The 18,947-nt window shown below is 39.5% G+C and overlaps 1 protein-coding gene across 7 annotated transcripts in view; it reads right to left on the bottom strand.

Annotated features, from left to right (window-relative positions):
• ARHGAP17 (Rho GTPase activating protein 17) overlaps nt 1–17,824 on the bottom strand; it is a 95,164-nt gene extending 77,340 nt beyond the window's left edge. For 4 of the 7 annotated variants that reach the window (XR_005213462.1, XR_005213463.1, XM_037813549.1 and 1 more), the window contains exon 1: nt 17,679–17,824. Coding sequence is in view for 4 of the 7 variants with exons in the window: in XM_037813549.1 (XP_037669477.1) it covers nt 17,679–17,731 (53 nt within the window). In the remaining 3 variants the exon portion in view is untranslated. The remainder of the gene's footprint in view (nt 1–17,678) is intronic. The other 3 variants (XR_005213464.1, XM_037813547.1, XM_037813550.1) reach the window with 2 other exon arrangements.
• Between the last annotated feature and the right edge of the window lie 1,123 nt (nt 17,825–18,947).

The raw sequence follows: 18,947 nt of genomic DNA, 5'->3' as shown, positions 1-18,947 counted from the left end.
ACAGTAGTGAGATGAAATCTAACCTAGTTATTTTTCCCAATACTATCCTGTCGTGTCACATTACTTCCTCACTGCCTCCTTCTGCCAACTTCTTAAACATACCAGGGCTTCATTCTGGATTACCTCAGTGCAGTATCAAGAGCCCTATTTTACAAGTACAGGAACACAAGTGGAGACACTGATTTGCCCAAGGTCAGAGAACTAGTGAACAGCTCCCATGGGACCTCAGCTCCTGAGACTCAATACAGTGCAATTTGTACTATACTGCAACCAACCGAGAGCAGATTTTTTTAAGACCCCATCTCAAAGTTTTGAAACCATAACTGAATTAACTCATTGCCAAGAAAACCAACCAATTACTATGGGAAAGTAATCTGATGTGGTCACCAATCTCATCATAGAGAGAACCACATTCTTGATTCTGGGCAGAAGGCTCTCATTTAGAAATGGAGTGTATGTTTTGAAGACTAGCAGAACAATACACACGACAGACATGTGAGGAGTAACATCTGTAAATACTTTCTCTAGAGCCCAGTCATAGCATAGAAACTATAGCTAGGCATCTTCATAACTAGCAGCTCCTGGAGCTGACAGCTACGTAAGAGATTTTTTTTTTTTTTTGTAATCTTAATCTTGGAGTTCTTGTCCATAGACTCAAGTATGTCTGTGAAGTCCATAAAATTATATGCAAATATCAAGTGTGGATGATTTCTGTCCAGGGGAGTGTTGTTAGACTGCCACCTTTCAACCTACAAGCAGGAGGATTCCTAAAACTCAGGGTCTACAATTAACAGCATTAACTCGTGACCTGCTAACCACTTTTTCCTGAGAAGACACATGAACGTGTAGCCATGCATGCTCTACTTACACTCTTCTTACCATTTCTCAACTACTTCTTCCAATTCCTTCCTCAGTCTAAAGTACACTGCAATTGTTATTTCCATATACCTAGATGACTACAAGCTCAACATTCTGAGTTTAAGATCACGTGCCAATCTTTTGACAAAGACACAGAATAAAGGCTCAAATGTCAGACACACTAAAAGATATATTTCAAAAAAAGTGGGGAAGAGACGTTTGAGATTTCCACTGGGAGCCCTTCATATTTCCTTTGGGAACCACTGCTGTGATGGTTAGGTTCATTTGTCAACTTGGCCAGGTTAATGGTGCCCAGGTGTCTGGTCAAGCAAGCACTGGCCTGTTACTACAAGGATATTTGTGGCTGGTTAATTAACCAGAAGGCTGGTTTATTAAATCATCAGTTAATTGACTGCACCTGTGACTGATCACATCAACAAAGGGTATGTCTTCTGCAATGAGAGAATTCAATCAGCTGGATTTAATCCAATCAGTCAAAGACTCAAAGAAGAAAGAGAGAGAACCTTCACTTCTTCTGTCAGCCAGTGTCTCCTGAGGAGTTCATCAGACACCTTCACTGGATTTGCCAGTTTGCTGCCTGCCTTAAGGAATTCAGACTCGTGCATTCCCACAGATGTGTGAGACACTTTTATAAAATCTTATTTTTACAGATATCTGTTGTTGGTTCTGTTTCCCTAGAGAACCTTAACTAATACAACTGCATTTTAGCCAAATTAAAAAATACCTGTGTCTGGAATGCCCAACAGGGTACAATCATATGCTTTTATACAATAATGCTATAAAATTTTAACACAGCTATGCAATATTTTAGAGAATCTAATCAAGTAAACAAGGGATGAAAAAGTAAATGCTGAAATAAATAATAGGAAAAAAAGAAATAGAACATAACACAGAAAATATTTTATACAAAGAAAAGTCAAAGAAATCACAAAATAATCAATTGTAAATATAGTTCAATAAAGCAAATAAATATATATACAAACATTAATATCCCTCATGTCTTCCAACTAAACCACTTAGGCACTATTTTCTTTTTCTTTTATTTTAAAAAATTTTTATACTAGTAACATATACAACCTAAAATTACTCCTTTTACCCAATTCACAAATATAATCAAGTGTTATTAATTACATTCACAATGTTGTGCTACCATCACCACAATGCATTAACAAGACTTTATAATTAACCCAAATAGAAACTGTACAATTTAAACCTTAACTCCCCATTACCTACCTCCCAACCTGGCCCCTGGTAATCTACATTCTAGATTCTGATGCTATTAGGCACTATTTTCAATAACAACAACCACAAAAACATTTGGGAGGCACATAAAAGCTTTGTGTATATAAGGAGATGTGCCATGCTCATACATGTGAGCAATAAATGCTGTAAAGATATCAATTCTTCCTAAGGTTAAGTTCACAGATTTACTGGTCCATAAATGCCTCGGTTTTAATTTATTTTTGTATCCTAGGGTGTAGCTCATAGCAGGTACACAATTTAAATATTAGTTGAATGAATGAGGCCCAATACAATCAAAATCCCATTTAATTTTTCAACAAATTGGAAAAAAATGATTCCACAATTCATTTTATACAATTAGGAGAGAATAACTGAAAAAAGGCCAAAGGAGATCAGTTCTACCAGACATTAAAACATATTACTGATATGATCAACAATTATTAAAATACTGTGGTGTTGGTATACATACACGAACACCCAAAGCCATAAACCAATGGAAGAGAAGAGAAAGCCCAACAAAATGCCAAAAAAAAGATATGAGAATTGCATGTTTAAAAAAAGAGACGAGACAAGGGGAGTGACATCACCAAGATGGCGGAATGAGATACTCCAGCATTCTGTCTTCCCACAGAATTTTTGGACAACAAGCCTAAACTGGCAGAATCATCTTTTTCAGAGCTCTGGGAAACAATGAAAGGGTTGTAGTACCTGGGCGAGCACTGAATCAAGAAAAAGACAACTTAAAATGGTAGAAAAACCATGCGATGCCTTTGCTAGCCCTTTCTCCACCCACTTGGAGGCAGCCTGAGTTTCCAGTACATGTCCCTGGTCCAGAGGGAGCACAATAACCCTCACATACTGGTGCAAATGTACTTCTGCCAATTTACCTGGTGCGGCCTGAAAGGCTAATACAGGACACTTGTCTCTATCTGGCCAGTTCCAGAACTTGCTCTGGTTGTAGAATAGGTTCATAGGCTCTTATGGAAGCTAAAATGCTATTTAAAAAACAAATAAACAAAAAACCACTCAAACTGCAGCTACCTGCAGCAAAGGATTACCAGCTTTAAGACATACAATGGAGTGTGCAGCCTTTCATCATCTTTGAGCTATTTTAAAACACTGTAAGCTGTACAAACCTTACGTAGAAAATATTTATGTAATGCACATAACTATAGTTCATAAGAATACAAATGAATTTTGTCTGGTGGAATGGAATTAATTATTGCCCCATCGACATTGATCAGTTTTGCCTTTATTTATAAATTCATTTCAGCATTCTTTACAAAAAAAAAAAAAAAAAAAAAATAGAGTGCACAGGATGAGGAGGAAGGACCAGGAGGAAAGATGGCGATTTTCCTGGGGTAAGAAAGGCATTTGGAGTTTCTGTGTAAATGGGGGAATACATAAGGCCATGTGCATGTGCACACGATAAGGACAAGACACCTGCTCAGAAAAGATGAGAAGGGACTCTGCTTTTTCACCTCAGGCTACTCTTTAAGTTCATTGTAAGGCTGGCTAAGCTCTGAAGGACAACACTTTTTCTTTCTCCTTTTTTCTTTTTCTTTTTTTTTTTTGCTAGGTCCTGGCATTCAAGGAAACCTCTCATAACACTAGCCAAATATAAGTTAAGGAACAGACACTTCAGTGACTAAATTCCAGAGTTAACATGTTAAATATTCAAATGTCCAATGGACAACAACAAAAAATTACAAGGCATACAAAGAAACAGGAAATGATGGTCCATTCAACTGAACAAAATAATGCATCAGAAACTATCAACAAGGATGCTTAGACTTTGGACATACCGGAAAAAGACTTCTCGTTTTTAAAACTGTCTTAAATATGCTCAACAGCTAAAAGAAAACATGGGCAAAGAATTAAAGGAAATCAGGAAAGTGATTCATGAACAAAATGAAAATTTCAATAAAGAGAAATTATTAAAAGGAAACAAACAGAAATACTGGAGATGAAGACCACAATAACTGAAATAAAAATTCCTTAGAAGGGTTCAACAGCAGATTGAAGCTGGCAGAAGAATCACTGAATTTGAAGATACCACAATTCAAACTATCCAGTCTGAAGAACAGAAAAAATAAGAATGAAGAAAAGTAAACAGAGCCTAAGAGATCTGTGGGATACCATCAAGCATACCAACATATGCATTATGGAAGTCCTACAAGGAGAAGAAAGAGAGAAAGGAGCTGAAAGAATATTTGAAGAAATAATGGCTGACTTCCCAAATGTAAAGAAAGACATGAGTACACATATTCAATAAGCTCAATGAACTCAAAACAGGATAAACTCAAAGAGATCTATGCAAAAACACATAATATAAAAAGGGAAGCATTATAAAACAATGGAAATGAAGAATTACTGTATTACTCATCTCAGTAAATAACACACAACCACAACCCGAATCACCCTCAAATCTTCCCACTTTCCTTTTCTTCACTCCAAACATTATTAACATTATGGTGTCTATATTTGCTTCTTCTCTATCCCCAATGCCATTGTTTGCGTATGGATGTCATGGCCTCTCTTTTAGCCTGTTGGATAGCCTCCTCATTAGTCTCCTTTTCTCCTTCTCCACTTCTCTCTTCCCCTCCCTCACCAATAGAATTGTACTCTTAAAGCACCAACTTAATTTTGTCACCCTTCTGCATTTAAATCTTTAAAGTTTCCACAAATATACCACAGTGGTCCTCAAATCAAGATTCTCTGAAAACTGGAACAGAAGCTTTTCTAGTAATGATCCTCCTCAGATCAGAACAAAAGGCAATAAACACTCCTGTCCCCAACGATGGCATTCATAGTCATGAATGATCATTTATTTTAGTCCTCACATCTTGAGGCTGTTTCAGGATGTACAAAAGTACAAAAGCTGGGGAAGTACTAGAAGGGATGTGTGCTGCTTTGAATGTATTATGTCCCCCAGAAAAGGCCATATTCTTTGATGTAATCTTGTGTGAGCAAACATATCAGTATTAACTAGATTGTAATTCTTTGAGTGTCTCCATGGAGATTCGTCCCACCCAACTGTGGGTGATGACTCTGACTGGATAATTTCCATGGAGGTGCTACCCCACCCATTCAGGGTAGGTCTAAATTAAATCACTACAGCCATATAAAGGAGCTGACAAACAGAAGGAACTCTGTGCAGCTGAGAGTGACATTTTGAAGAGGAGCTACAGCCAAGAGGGACACTTTGAAGAAAGCACAGAAGCTGAGAGAGTAGCTGCAGATGAGAGACAGTTTGGAGATGGCCGTTGAAAGCAGACTTTTGCTCTGGAGAAGCTAAGAGAGGAAAATTGCCCCAAGAGCAACTGAGAGTGACATTTTTGAGGAACTGCAGCTTAGAGAGGAACGTCCTGGGAGAGAGCCATTTTGAAACCAGAACTCTGGAGCAGACACCAGCCACGTGCCTTCCCAGCTAACAGCGGTTTTCCAGACATGACTGGCCATCCTCCAGTGAAGGTACCTGATTGCTGATGTGTTACCTTGGACACTTGATGGCCTTAAGACTATAACTGTGTAACCAAATAAACCACGTTTTATAAAAGCCAATCCATCTCTGGTGTTTTGCATTCCCGCAGCATTAGCAAACTAGAACATGATGTAAGAGATGTACAAGTATAATGGAAATTAAATAGAATAAAAGATTACACTGTGAAAAATGATGCCACAATAGATTTTCAATGTACACCAAAACTGTCCATTTGGGGGAAAGATGGCCATCAGTTTATAATGGGCAAAGAAAACAAGAGTATGCCAGTTTCAAAACTTTGTAAAAGCTCTGAAAAACCAACCTGCTCTTCCTTTTGGGTGGAATGCATCCAAGAGTTGTGGATTTTAATACCACAGTCACTCTGGACACAAGAACAAGTGGATCTACAAATAGCTATTCTGTACCTGACTGCTTTGAAAACAGAAAAGCTAGACAAAGTTGTTCCACTGTCAAGAATTAGATAATGGTTGTCTTTTTTCAATTTATAGACAAAAAATATTAAGTTAAAGGATAGAATTTCAGTCTGTTAATTCTCCTCTAAGATTCACTGCCTATGATTTCTATATGCCTGTTATGCTCCAGTGTCACATGTCCAGGGAAGCCTTTGCCAGACCCCCAGGCATATCTCAGAGCCCATGCTCTCTCTGTCCCAGCACTCAATATACCTAGTTAAGTGCAAATACTTAGGTGGATTTCCCCCAAGGTACACCTAGGCCTGGTTCCAAAAAGCCACTCTAGCATGCGTATCTGCAAGTATCCCATCACCAGTGGAATGCAAGCTAGTTGATTTACAGATGCTCACGACAGGTGACAGGTAGTTGGTGGCAGCTTAGAAGAATTTCTATACATTTCTGAGCATTTATTTATTTACATATTTGTATTCATTTGAGCACCTGTTTACTTAGTCTATGATTTATAATTTAAACTCTAAGAGGCAAATACTTGGCTTAGAATCATGTGGAAGAACTCCAAGAAACAACAGAAGAAATGCTGTTGAAACATTAATGGAGTGATCAAATTGACCATCAGACCAAACGGCATCTCTGATAAGAGAATTACCTAAAAAGAAGAACTATAGGAAAGGAGAGGAAGAAAGAAACGTCTTAGGATGAAAGAATGTAGCCTAAGTAAATAATCAATAAGCTGTAATTAATGTGAAATACCCTGACCTAGGAAACAAATCTTTCATCTAGAGAGCTGAGATGAACTGAGTACATGCCTCTCATTTCATTTGCTACAAATAGGCTCTACTTATTAAAAAGACAGCTTCTTGTATAAGTTAAAGGAAGAGGCTTTTGATAGACTCCTGTTTTATGTTCTGAAACTTGCATTAAACCTGCAAATAGTCATGAATGTTCTTTTATGGTTGTATCACTGCACTAAATAATGCATTTGAGAACAAGAATGTAAATATATAAGCAAATAAAGAAATGGCATTAAGGTCTAGAATAAGTACAATAGTTATATTCAAATTATGTTTGTATGTCTGTTTCCCCACTCAAGTTCCTAGATACTGGTTGTATTTTTAACTCTAGCTCCTAGCACTTCACAAGTCCTCAGCAGACATTTGTTGAACTGAATTGGTAACTGAACAATGAAATCAATAACTAAGCATTAATTCATAACAATAAAACAAATGACACATTCAGAAAACTCATATAAGGAAATACAAAAAAGGGATACATTTATCTCAACCTAAGTGAAATAATGAAAAGATTAAAATACAGAGCAAACTTTTTGAAGATAATAACTAATGCTACTAAGGTGAAACATGACATTCATACATTAATTATTGCATTGTAAACTAAATGACAACGTAATTAATAATTGTAGTAGGCAACTTGGCAATACTATAGCTGTATAAATATTAATTTCCAATAAATGTAGTGATTCTAAACTCCAGGGAACTCATCAGAAAAAAATAATTTAGAGGGGAAGGCTATCATCATAAAAATGGTGACTAGCCATGTCAAACAAAGGTGGAGACCCAGATGTCCAACAAAAGGGATAAAATCCAGCTTAAGGCAGCAAAGTCATTGGAAGGTAATTGTGAGTCCAGGTGAAAAATGATGAGAACCTGGACTAAGGTTACAGGAAGGATGGGCATAGAGAGGTAGAGATCAAGTCAAAAGATAACAAAGGAGGCAGAATTGTCAGATGATGGTGACAGCCTGGATTCTCCTTCTTTACATGAAGGAGAAAGAGGGGAACTGACAGCTGAGCAAGTAGGTGTGGTGGCATTCATTGCTTTAGGGCACACAGTTGGTCAGCAAACTCAGTTAAGGATCATAGAGTATTATAGGCTTCGCAAGGCATACGGTCTGTGTTAAAACTCCTCAACTCTGGTACTACAGCCTGAAAGCCAATGTAGACAATACACAAACAAATGTGTGGCTATGTTCCAATAAACCTTTTTAAAAACAAGCAGTGGCTGGATGTGGCCTGCAGGCCACAGTCTGCCAACCTTTTGATTAGAGAATACAAGGGAAAGGAAGCCAATTTGAGGATGAAGTTCATGGGTTCAATTTTGGTGGACATTTAGGTTGGAGAGATTCAGAGATGGCAACATCAATCCAGGGATGAAGGATTTCAGGACTACAGGTCATCAGACATGAGGTTGTAGTTATGGGGCTGAGATGATCAAGGGGAATGGTCTGAGAAAACAGGAGACCAAGGACCCTTCCCTGTCTGAATATAAGGGCAGATGCTCTGTTTAGTTCAGACGGCTATGGCCCTGGAAAGTTATATTCTAAACCTCCTTAACTCACCATTTTTAAAAAGAGGTCTCCCATTTTTAAAGTAGGGCTTTCATTTCCGTTTCCGAGATAAATAACTTTAAAGTTCCAAATTTGTAGGTGAAAAAGAAATTTTCCCACTGGCCAGAAAATAAGACAACTCTAATATAAAATGCCTATGGACCTTTTTGTACTTTTTTTGTGTGTGTGCACCTTTTAATCATTATATAGGGTTTTTCGTTTTTAACAGTTAACATTCTTGTTGACATAAATTTACATTACCATTATACAATGTATGAAGGGAGTAAACGGGAAAGAATCAAGTAGAACTTCAAAACTGCCCCAAGAGTTGTCAAACTATCATGTAAGTTTGCTTTATTATAAAAACATGAACAAAAATACCCAAGCATAAGTAAAAAACTGTAATCAGAAAAACACTATCTCAGAAGAAAAATCTAAAGCTAAAGATAGGTCTTTATTTTACAGTATGTATAATTTTACATAATTTGTTTAAACTAATTTAACACAATTGATATACAAAATATTAATAGATTCAGAGTGGTAATTTAAAAATCTGATAAGCAATTCAAATACAGAATATTAAGATGGCAAAATTATATTAAACAACGTTTGCATCAACAAATCTAGCCCACTAATTCAGGCTGAACATTCACCCTCTGAAGCACTTCCTCAGGTATGCAAAAAACAGGACTAGCAGGTTTAATCTGTTCTTCCCCCAAAAGTGATAGTCCAGCAATTCCAAATAAAGTAAGAAAAGGATCCACCATTATCTCCTGGCCTGTCTGAAAATCCTCCAGTTTCTTCATCTTGATATGCCAAGATGAAACTACACAGTTTCTATTAATCCAATGAAGCCTTCAAATTATCTTTAGGGAAGCCAACACCTTCCACGAATAGCATACAGCTAGTAACTTCTCTGGTCTTCCACTGAGTCCACCTGATGGTGTGTCTTGATGGTACTGGTCATTCACAAAGCCACCAACCCAGTAAATCAGAATTTACTTGACGCAACTGACTAGTAATAGCCAGGAATATGTGCAACATTAGATCTGCCCAGCATGGGATTCAGAACCTGGTCTACAACGAAATCCACCATCAAAGTTCATAACGGACAAAATAAAACACTTGCCTTTTCCACATTAATAGCTTCAAGCTTCCCTAATAGGGACAGGGTTGCCACTGCACAGAAAGAAAATTCTGTATTGATTTCTCCCCCAAATGTTTCTAGCAAAAGACCCATTTTCTTCTTGTAGACCTTGAACATATTCCACCACTTTATTTAGGTCAATAACATTAATGCAGGGTAAGAATCTGGACAGCCCTAAGACTGTACAAAAGATGAGGATCATGTTCAATACTTGCACTTATTCCACCACACTCACATTGGCATGACAATGTAAATGCTAGAATTTCCTCTCTATTCATGTGATGAAGTTGTACCATGAGATCCCTTACTGTGGGCCCCAATAGATGCCACTCATTTTCACATACTCAGACATACAGTATAATAATCATCTTTCTTTGAGCCATAGGATGCAATATAATATGCACATTTCTCCACTATTAGGGTATCAGGTGCATCTGGCTTGATAACAACATCCTTTTGCAGCGTGCCCCAATCAGCTCCCAACCCATCCACACAGCAGTGAGAAACAAATCTGAACTCGCCATGCCTCTGTCTTTTATTTTTATTGTGAAATATTTTATACCCAAAAAACTTAACAGATAGATAAGGTATAATAAATGATGATAACACAAATGTACCCACCCTTCTCGTACCAACACTTTCAACTTTTCATACCGTAAGAATTAGTTTCTAAACTAGAGCTCAAAAGCAAGCAGGCCAAGTCCAGATCAAGTTTGAAGATATGTTGTCTTTGGCCTTCTTGGTGGGTTTATTTTCCCTTACAGTTGCCAACATTTAAATAACATGGAAATCAGCATTCCAGAACATCACTAAAAATGAGAAGATGTGTGTACACTACATCCCCATTCACCTGGCAACAAGTAGCCGGAGCTGAAGAGCAACTACCACCTTTAAATGGATATATGTTCATCAGTTCACCACAGTCTTCATCACTCCTTGCTGTCTTACACTCCCCCACACTTCACTCATTTATTTTACCTGTCCTTGTACTTGCATTTGTGGCTCTGCTTACATAACATAACTGTGGTTTCCAAACTTCTGAAGTACAGGGAACATTATTTAAAGTAAAAAAAAAATTCAGAGACCCTCTATATAGGTACATTACTAAAATAAGACAAGTCCACAATCCCTCATCCATGATTTTGAAACACAAAAAACTCTTGGCAACAAAACTGCCCTGAACTGACATAAAGCTATTTATATCCTGATGTAGTCTACTAAGTGTGAATATATTCATATATTTCACTACAGATATAATACTGTGTTTGATTATGGGGTGCTGCCCCAGACCCCACTGGAAGTATTACACAATGACAGCATATGTGCATTACTGCCTTTCTAAAATCTGGAAATTCTAAACTTCTGAAACTCACCTGGCCTCAACAGTTCAGAATATGGGACTGTGAACCTGTTGTACCTTTAGTATCTGTGTTTAAGGGAATATGCAAAAAAAAAGCCAGATAGTAGTGCAATGATGTGTTTAAATGTATCTATACTTGATTAATTATATGGCATCTACTTATATCTGAGAAACAGAAACACAATGGTATATGCATTATGTAGTCTGAAGACAATGCTTGGTGCACATACTGATGCTAGGACCCTTGACTATAATGTCAAACCCCTGGGAGGGTCAGTCTGTCACCTACACCCTGGGAGACACTGCTACACGGTAATTTCATAAAAGAATAATATGCTGATTTCTCATATAAAAATCATGCTATTTGACCATGCCATTTTAGGGTTTGTTTTTTTCCAATGAAAAATAGGTTTTCAATCACCTAGAAATACTCTGACATTCTGAGATTTTACAGTACTGTAAACTACCTAATAAGGCCATAGAAGACCAGATTTAGAAGAAACAGCAAAACTACTGGATTACTACCCTGAGGTCCCCTCGAAAAGGAGGAGGAAAACTGTGAGCAAAAGGAGACAGGAGAGTAGGTGAGGGGATGTGGAATATTACCATTGGCAAAGTAAAGATAAAGTTTACCATCGTCAAACATACAAAGGGCTGTCTCACTGAAGAGAGATATATTTGTTCAGCGTGGCATCAGAGGATTGTTCTGGCATCAGTGGATAGAGATGAATTTTGACCCAGCATGTGAATTCGAGCATGTCCTGTAATGTAGCAATTCCTCCACTCTTGGAGACAGTCATTAGATTTTTGTGATAAGGGAGGGATCAGACAAAGAATGTAAAGGAGTAAAATAAGCCAGGTAGGGACTGGGGGCAACCTGGAGAGCTCAGGCTACATCCAGATGTGACAGCTAAACTCAGCAACAGCTACATGTACTAGGTAGGAAGGTTAGATATTGCTACATCTTCCAAGATTTTAGAAGAAGCTGGAAATCCAGATTTCATGTGAAAACTCCTAATTTTTATATGCAGGCCCTTGATTATTTAAAAAAAAAAAAAAAAGTCAAATGATAAATACTGAATAGACCAAACAGAATACATTTATGGTCCCCTAGCAACTAGTTAGGAACCTTTAGTCTTGATAATTCATATATCTAGAACCTGGGAGAACTTAACCAGGATTTCTAAACCTCAGTACTGTTGACAATTAGGGCCAGATAATTCTGTGTTGTGGGGGGCTGTCCTGTGCATTGTAGGATGTTTAGCACTATCCCTGGCCTCTACCCATGAGATGCCATGGCACCCTCCCCACAAGTCATGACAATCAAAAATGTCTCTAGACATTGTCAATTATCTTCTGGGGGACAACCTGTGCTGGTCTGTATACATTATGTCCCCCAGAAAAAGCCATATTCTTTGATGCAATCTTGTGGGGGCAGATGTATTAGTGTTGATTAGGTTGGAATCTATTGATTGAGTGTTTCCATGGAAATGTGACTCAATCAACTGTCGGCAAGACCTTGGATTGGATAATTTCCAAGGAGTTGTTACCCCACCCATTCAGGATGGGTCTGAATTAAATCACTGGAACCATATAAATGAGCTGACAAACAGAAGGACCTCAGAGCAACTGAGAGTGACATTTTGGAGGAGCTGTAGCTAAGAGAGGACAAAACGCCCCAAGAGCAACACTTTGGAGAATGCCATTTTGAAACACCACCTGGAAGCAAGCGGATGCCAGCCACATGCCTTCCAAGCTAACTGAGGTTTTCCGGATACCAATGGCCATCCTTTAGTGCAGGTACCCTGTTGTTGATGCCTTACCTTGGACACTTTATGGCCTTAAGACTGTATCTTTGTAACCCAATAAACCCCCTTTATAAAAACCAATCCATTTCTGGTATTTTGCATAACAGCAGCATTAGCAAACCGGAACACAACCCATGGTTGAGGATCACTGGACTAGAGTAACATCCAATTCTTAGTCTCCAGGATTTTATAGAAGCAATAACTAATAAGTCAAAAACGGGCTTCTTACATAACAGAAGTCCGTATGAAATTTATAACTGTTTCAGAATCAGGAACTTGGGTTTGGATCCACAGTTCTTTCATGTACTAGCTTGATAACCTCTTTGAGCTCTGGTTTCCTCATCATTAAATCAGGAATAAATAACACCATCTCTTAGAGTTGCTATGAGAATGCAATGAGATAATTTATGCAAAACACCAGGCCCAGCAGCTTAATAAGCTCAGAAGACTTTTTGTAAACTTAATAAACATTAATCCTTCCCTGGTAGTCAGCTCAGTTACTGTAGTCAAAAGTATAGGACATTTAAACCTAGTAGCTGTGCAAACTTGAGCAAGTCATCTTCTTTCTCTATAAAACAGAAATAATAATCCTAGTGACAAGAAGCAAGCTAGGTAGTTTAGTACAGCAGTTTGTAAAGTAAATCACTATACAAATGTTGATGATTATTACTATTGGACCTTTTAAAGATTTCAGAAAAGGAAACAAGCAGTATAACAAATCCAAAGAATTGAGAATATCAGGGAAAGGCACAGGAAAAACAGAAATATTAACTTCCAGGTCCTTTTAGACAAGTGGTTGCCAATTGGTGACCCACAGGCAAAGCCTGGTCATGGATGTGTTTTGTTTAGGCATATGTAGTGTCATGGCTGTTGTTTAATTCTAATTAAAAATCAACTCGTTTTCACCAAAATCCGTATTTTAGGCTTTTCTCAAAAATGCCAAAGATCGGGCCATGCTGGGCCCACATTCCAATATGGTCCCTTAGGTGGGGCTTCGCCCTCTGGGCCACTGTACCCTCACCTGTCCCAGGTCACTTACTTATTTTACTAGCCCAGCCCCTCTAGGCATTTAAGCCTGTAACCTTGCCTTATCTAAAGACAACTATCTGGGAAAGCATTCAAACCTCCAGGGGTTACTTCAATCCTGGCGACTCCAACCCCAATGGACCTAGGTAATATACCCTCCTGGCCACGCCCTGGCTTGCACTTGGAAACTAAATGTTCTTCAAGCTTCTTATCCTAGAGCACATCCTCTTCCTATTCAGAGCATCATCTCTCCAAAAGCACCAATGCATCCACTGGAAACATCTGTCTCTTCCTTTTTAGTGGACTAAAAAGACAGGACTTCGCAGACACTTATTATGTGCCTGAACGGCACCCATTCTCCCCTTCTTCTGTAACAGCATTCCAGAATACCTTGGAGGACCATGTTCCCCCACTTCAGTGGGGCTGACTCCATTCCCATTTCTAGGGAAAGGTCTGTGACCGAAACAAGCACGAGAGTCAATCCTGGGACTCTAGCAACAGTGACTGGCAGAAAAGTATTCTCTTTCCCTGTGGGACTTGAACCTAGAACTATAGAAGACTGGGGGTCTTCTTGTGGACACAGCCTGCGTAAAGACTGGAACTTTGGATTCTCCTGTGTCTAAAACCATTCAACTCTTGGGCTCTTTTGATCACAGATTAGCCAATTAATTTCTGCTTTTGCTTAAGATCATTTGAACTGGGTTTTCTCTTACTTATAACCTATAGAGACCTGATAGATATAGGAGACCTAAGAAAGAAGTGCTAAAGATGGAAAGAAAATAAAAGCTCTGCTTAAATTTTTCTACACTGGGAAGTTTTGCTACCTCCCACCGTCCAGTAACAGCTGTTTGGTTTTTGTTTTAACTTTTTATTGTAGTAATATATATACAATTCAAAAGTTCCCATTTTAACTATTTTCAAGTGTACAATTCAGTGGTATTAATTACATTCACAGTATCATGCTACCATCACCAATATCCACTACCCAAAATTTTTCATCACATCAAATAGAAACTGCACCCATTAAGCAATAAGGGCATTAGCCATTCCTTGACCAGAACTTATCTCACATTATATAATTATTTTTTTACTTGCCTAACTCCTCAACATCCCTATTGAGCTCCTTCAGAGCAGACACCATGTCATATTCACTTCTGAGTCCTTAATATCTTGCACAATGACACACAGTTTGGACTCAACGAATACCTGTTGAATGGACGAATCAACCAAAGGCAGGTGGACAGAAAGAACCATCCGAATTCTCTTCCTTAGGGCACGCATGTCATGAGACCACCTCATAAGCCTTCCCCTGTGATACACAGACCATCTTCTGAAAAAGATTCATCCACCCACTGCAAACAAATTGCATCATGAGGACTCATTGCTTCCAGACATTACTAATTCTCCCACATGTGCATTCTATGGAACCCCACCAGATGGTTACTTACAAGGTCTTCATTATGGGAAGAGAATACCTCATTGCAAGACACCAGAGAAAACTCTATGAATTGATAAATCAACACACAGTGGCTATTTGTTCATAATATAACTCCCTTTCCATTTTGATCACTCAGAAAACAAATCAAAACCTTTCTTTGCTTTCAATCCTTCATTTTGACCCAAATAAACCCAGAATCCTGATTCTGGCTCCCAATAACCACCTGCTTCATGTAGTAACAACTTTAGGCTTCCTTATTGCCACTAATACTTAACTTTCCTGGCTCTATTTTTCCTCCCTAATCTTTTATGATTAGTTAAGTGGAAAAAATTACAAATATACCTAGGAAATCAGCAGCAGGAAAGCAACAAGTTTCCCAGTAAAAACAGATATTCTCACATTGGGTGCTTAAATGCCATGCCCTTAACAGCTCTCTAATAAATGTATCTTCCACTGTCATCTGGCAATATTTTCAAACAGAGTCAAAGGTCAGGCTCAGAATTGCAGTCCCAGTATGAATCACCATCTACTCTACCCAGTTCAAGTTTTCCCATCCTTGGGCCCACATTACCAGGACATCTAGTAAGAATTACAATTCTGGAAATGTTATTCATCATCTATCAAGTGATAGGAACCACAGCAGGCTCAGGTAATCAAAGGACTCTCAAGTTGTGTAGTTATGGAGTATAAAGACAAGTAAAGAGGCAAACACATTAGAGAAAAGCAGGTGTTGCATGGAACAATGGAAATGCCCAGGAGGACATCCAATCTATGTTGGAGCATCACTGAAGTCCTTCAAGAAGAAAGGCCTTTAAGGGGAGACCTAAAGAATTGAAGAGGAGGTGGCTTTAGGAAAGATGTGGTGAAAGAGGCTTCCAATAGTTCTAGATAAGAAAGTCGGACCTCCTCTGGAAACTGAAAGTAGGCAAATATGGCTGGAATTTCAAAGTGTCAAGAAAGAAGCAGCTACAGAGGAAGGACCAAAGAGACCTTGAACTGCTTTGTAGCTTTTAAAGTCTCAGAATGTCCCTTGCCTGATACAATGTAAAAATAGGCCAAAATGACAATCTGACAAATGTATCTCAAAACTCACTAAATACCAATTGCACAACGAATGCTGCTGAGATCACTAAAAGAGGTACAAAACTCACAAGAAACTGTCTTATGACTTGTGTGCAGGTTCCTGGTTGAAACATTAGCTTCCACTTTCATTTCTATCTACCTTCCTCTCAGCATTATTTCTTTAATTCTCCAATAAATAACTGACAAGGAGGCATGTCCAGGCTTCAGGGGCTGGGGACTGCTTTTGGAAATAGGATAAATGTACACCAAGATAACAGGCAGAAGTACTAAAAAAAAAATAAAAAATTAAACAAAACTAAGCAAAAAGTTGAGGGAAATGAAACAGTAAAAAGCAAATTTAGAAAACTTCAAGAGGAAGTAAAAGTATTTTCATACACACAAAAAAAGAAGTGTTCCACGTGCTTCAGCCAAACCGAATTCCCCCTTTACTTAACTTTTGAGAAAAAGAAAAGCACAAGCTGTGAAAAATTCTCACTTTAATATCTCTTCACAGAATAAATAGTAAATTGGTACAGTATAGCTCGCTACCTTGAAAGACCTTGAAAGATTTTCTCCAGATAATATAGCACATGACAGAAACTTCCAAAAGCTCTAAAAACAACAAATTATTTCTGTTCCAAGAGCTTTATCATCAACAAACTCTGGTATATTCTGTCACTCAATATCCATAATATTTCCTGTCAAGCACTACCAAAGAAACATGGGGAAGCATCTGCTTCCAAATCCAATGTAAGAAAGACTTAAATATAATTTTTTAAAGTTGGTGCAAGATTTTTCCATAATCTTTTTCTCCCAATTCCGAATTTCCAAATGTCAAGAACTTGCAGTAGTCAAGTTCATATTGGTCCTGGTTTTGAGAGCGCACACCCTATAAATTCCCTCAAAGGGCGTTCTGAAATTTACTAAGCAAATCCTCCCGGCTTTAATAACCCTTTAGTTAGTTACCGTCATCATGCTTGTAAGTGAAGGGTTGGCAACTGGGGGTCAACCTCGGACTGGCTGAGAACGCCGCCCCCAAGCACCGCGCTGGCGCAGAATTAGGTACTGTAGAGTTTTAGCCCAAGGCAGGGAGCCTGGGCTGCTTGGATCACTGGGCGAGAAAAGATACGGCTCAGGTCTAGTCCCCGACGCGAAACTCCACGGAGTAGAAGCATTGGGCAGTGGAGAGACCCCAAGGCAGGGTGCAGGGAAGCGGCAGCCCGCCCCAGCTGGTGTCTGGGGACAAGGCGGCGACGGGGCTGCAGGCGGCCACCCAGAGGTCGACGCCCGGACCGCGGTGTGGCGTAGCCCCCCATCCCCAGGCCCCGCTGGCCTCCGGTGGGGACGCGGTGGGGCCGGGAGCCGCGGGACCAAAGAAGCAGCCGGCCCGTCCCCGCCTCCCGTCTCCCGCCCGGCGCGACCCTCAGCCCAGCCCGGTCCGGCCCGGCGCACTACCTGCCCACAGTCTGGTTGGCCAGCTGCTTCATGCGGTTGAACTGCTTCTTCATGGCGGCGGTGGCGGCGGCGGCCCGAGGGGCTCAGGCCGGGCAGGGCGGGGGGACGGCCTGGCGGCTCCTACATCGCTTTCCGGCCGAGGCGGCGGCGGCGGCGGGTCCTCAGGCCGGCGGCCCCGCCCTCGTCGCGTCACTTCCAGCGGCGCCGCCCGCCGGGCGGAGCTGAGCGAGAGCGCAAGGCTCAGGGCGCAGCGCTCAGGGAGAGGCGCGCTGCGAGGCCCGGCGGCTCGGCAAGCTCCCCGGGTTGTCCCGGACTCGAAAACGCGCTGGGGGCACGCAGCTCTCCCGTCGACCGCCCCATGCCCCTCTAGTTCATTGTAGTTGATTAAAATCCCCCTTTTTCTGAGCCCCAATTAGGACCTTTACATACTTTGGCTTCTCGATAGATTGATGTTTATTTAGGAAAACATTTTTTAGAGCAGTTGTAGTTTACAGAAAAATTATGCAGAAATTACAGTTCCCATATACACGTCCGCCACACAAATAATTTTCCCTATTAACATTTTGCATTAGTGTAAGTACATTTATTACAATTGAAGAACCAATATTACTATAATTATATTAACTCAAGTCCACAGTTTACATCATTAGGGGTCACTCTTTGTGTCGCTACAGTTCTACGGTGTTTTGTTTGTTTCGTAAATTTTTGTTGTGGTAGCATATATACAATATAAAATTTTCCATTTCAACCACTTTCAAGTATGCAATTCATTGGTGTTAGTTACATTCACAGTGTTAAGCTACCATCAACACCATCCGTTACTTGGGTTGATTAATATTTAAAAATTACTGCCGTGACTAGGTCTCAAAAACATGTTGAAAGAAGTCAGACATAATGAATGCATATGACATCAAACCATGTATATAACCTTCAAGAACAGTTCAAAGTGTTGGGAATAGATATCAGAACAGTGACTCTTAGCAGCACAAGGGGAGAGGTTGAATGAGAAAGGGCCCCCTGGGGGAACTTTTCAGATGACAGAAAGCTTCAATAACTTCTTCAGGTAGTGCTCATACACTGGTGTCTACAATTTTAAAAACCCACCAACTTAGACTCCAATTTTAAGTTATATGCATATTATTATGTAAATTTTACTTCGAGTAAAAAAAATAGGTGAAAATCACAAGCTGCAGAACAATACCTATAGATTGATACTTCTTGGTAAAAAAGCAAAATGCAATATATATTTTCTGGCAAACACACACGTAC

The sequence above is a fragment of the Choloepus didactylus genome, chromosome 21 (assembly GCF_015220235.1).
Source record: "Choloepus didactylus isolate mChoDid1 chromosome 21, mChoDid1.pri, whole genome shotgun sequence".
Classification (NCBI taxonomy): Eukaryota; Metazoa; Chordata; class Mammalia; order Pilosa; family Megalonychidae; genus Choloepus; species Choloepus didactylus.
The sequence above is the reverse complement of the archived record's forward strand: the minus strand, read 5'-3'. Positions and strand labels throughout refer to the sequence as shown.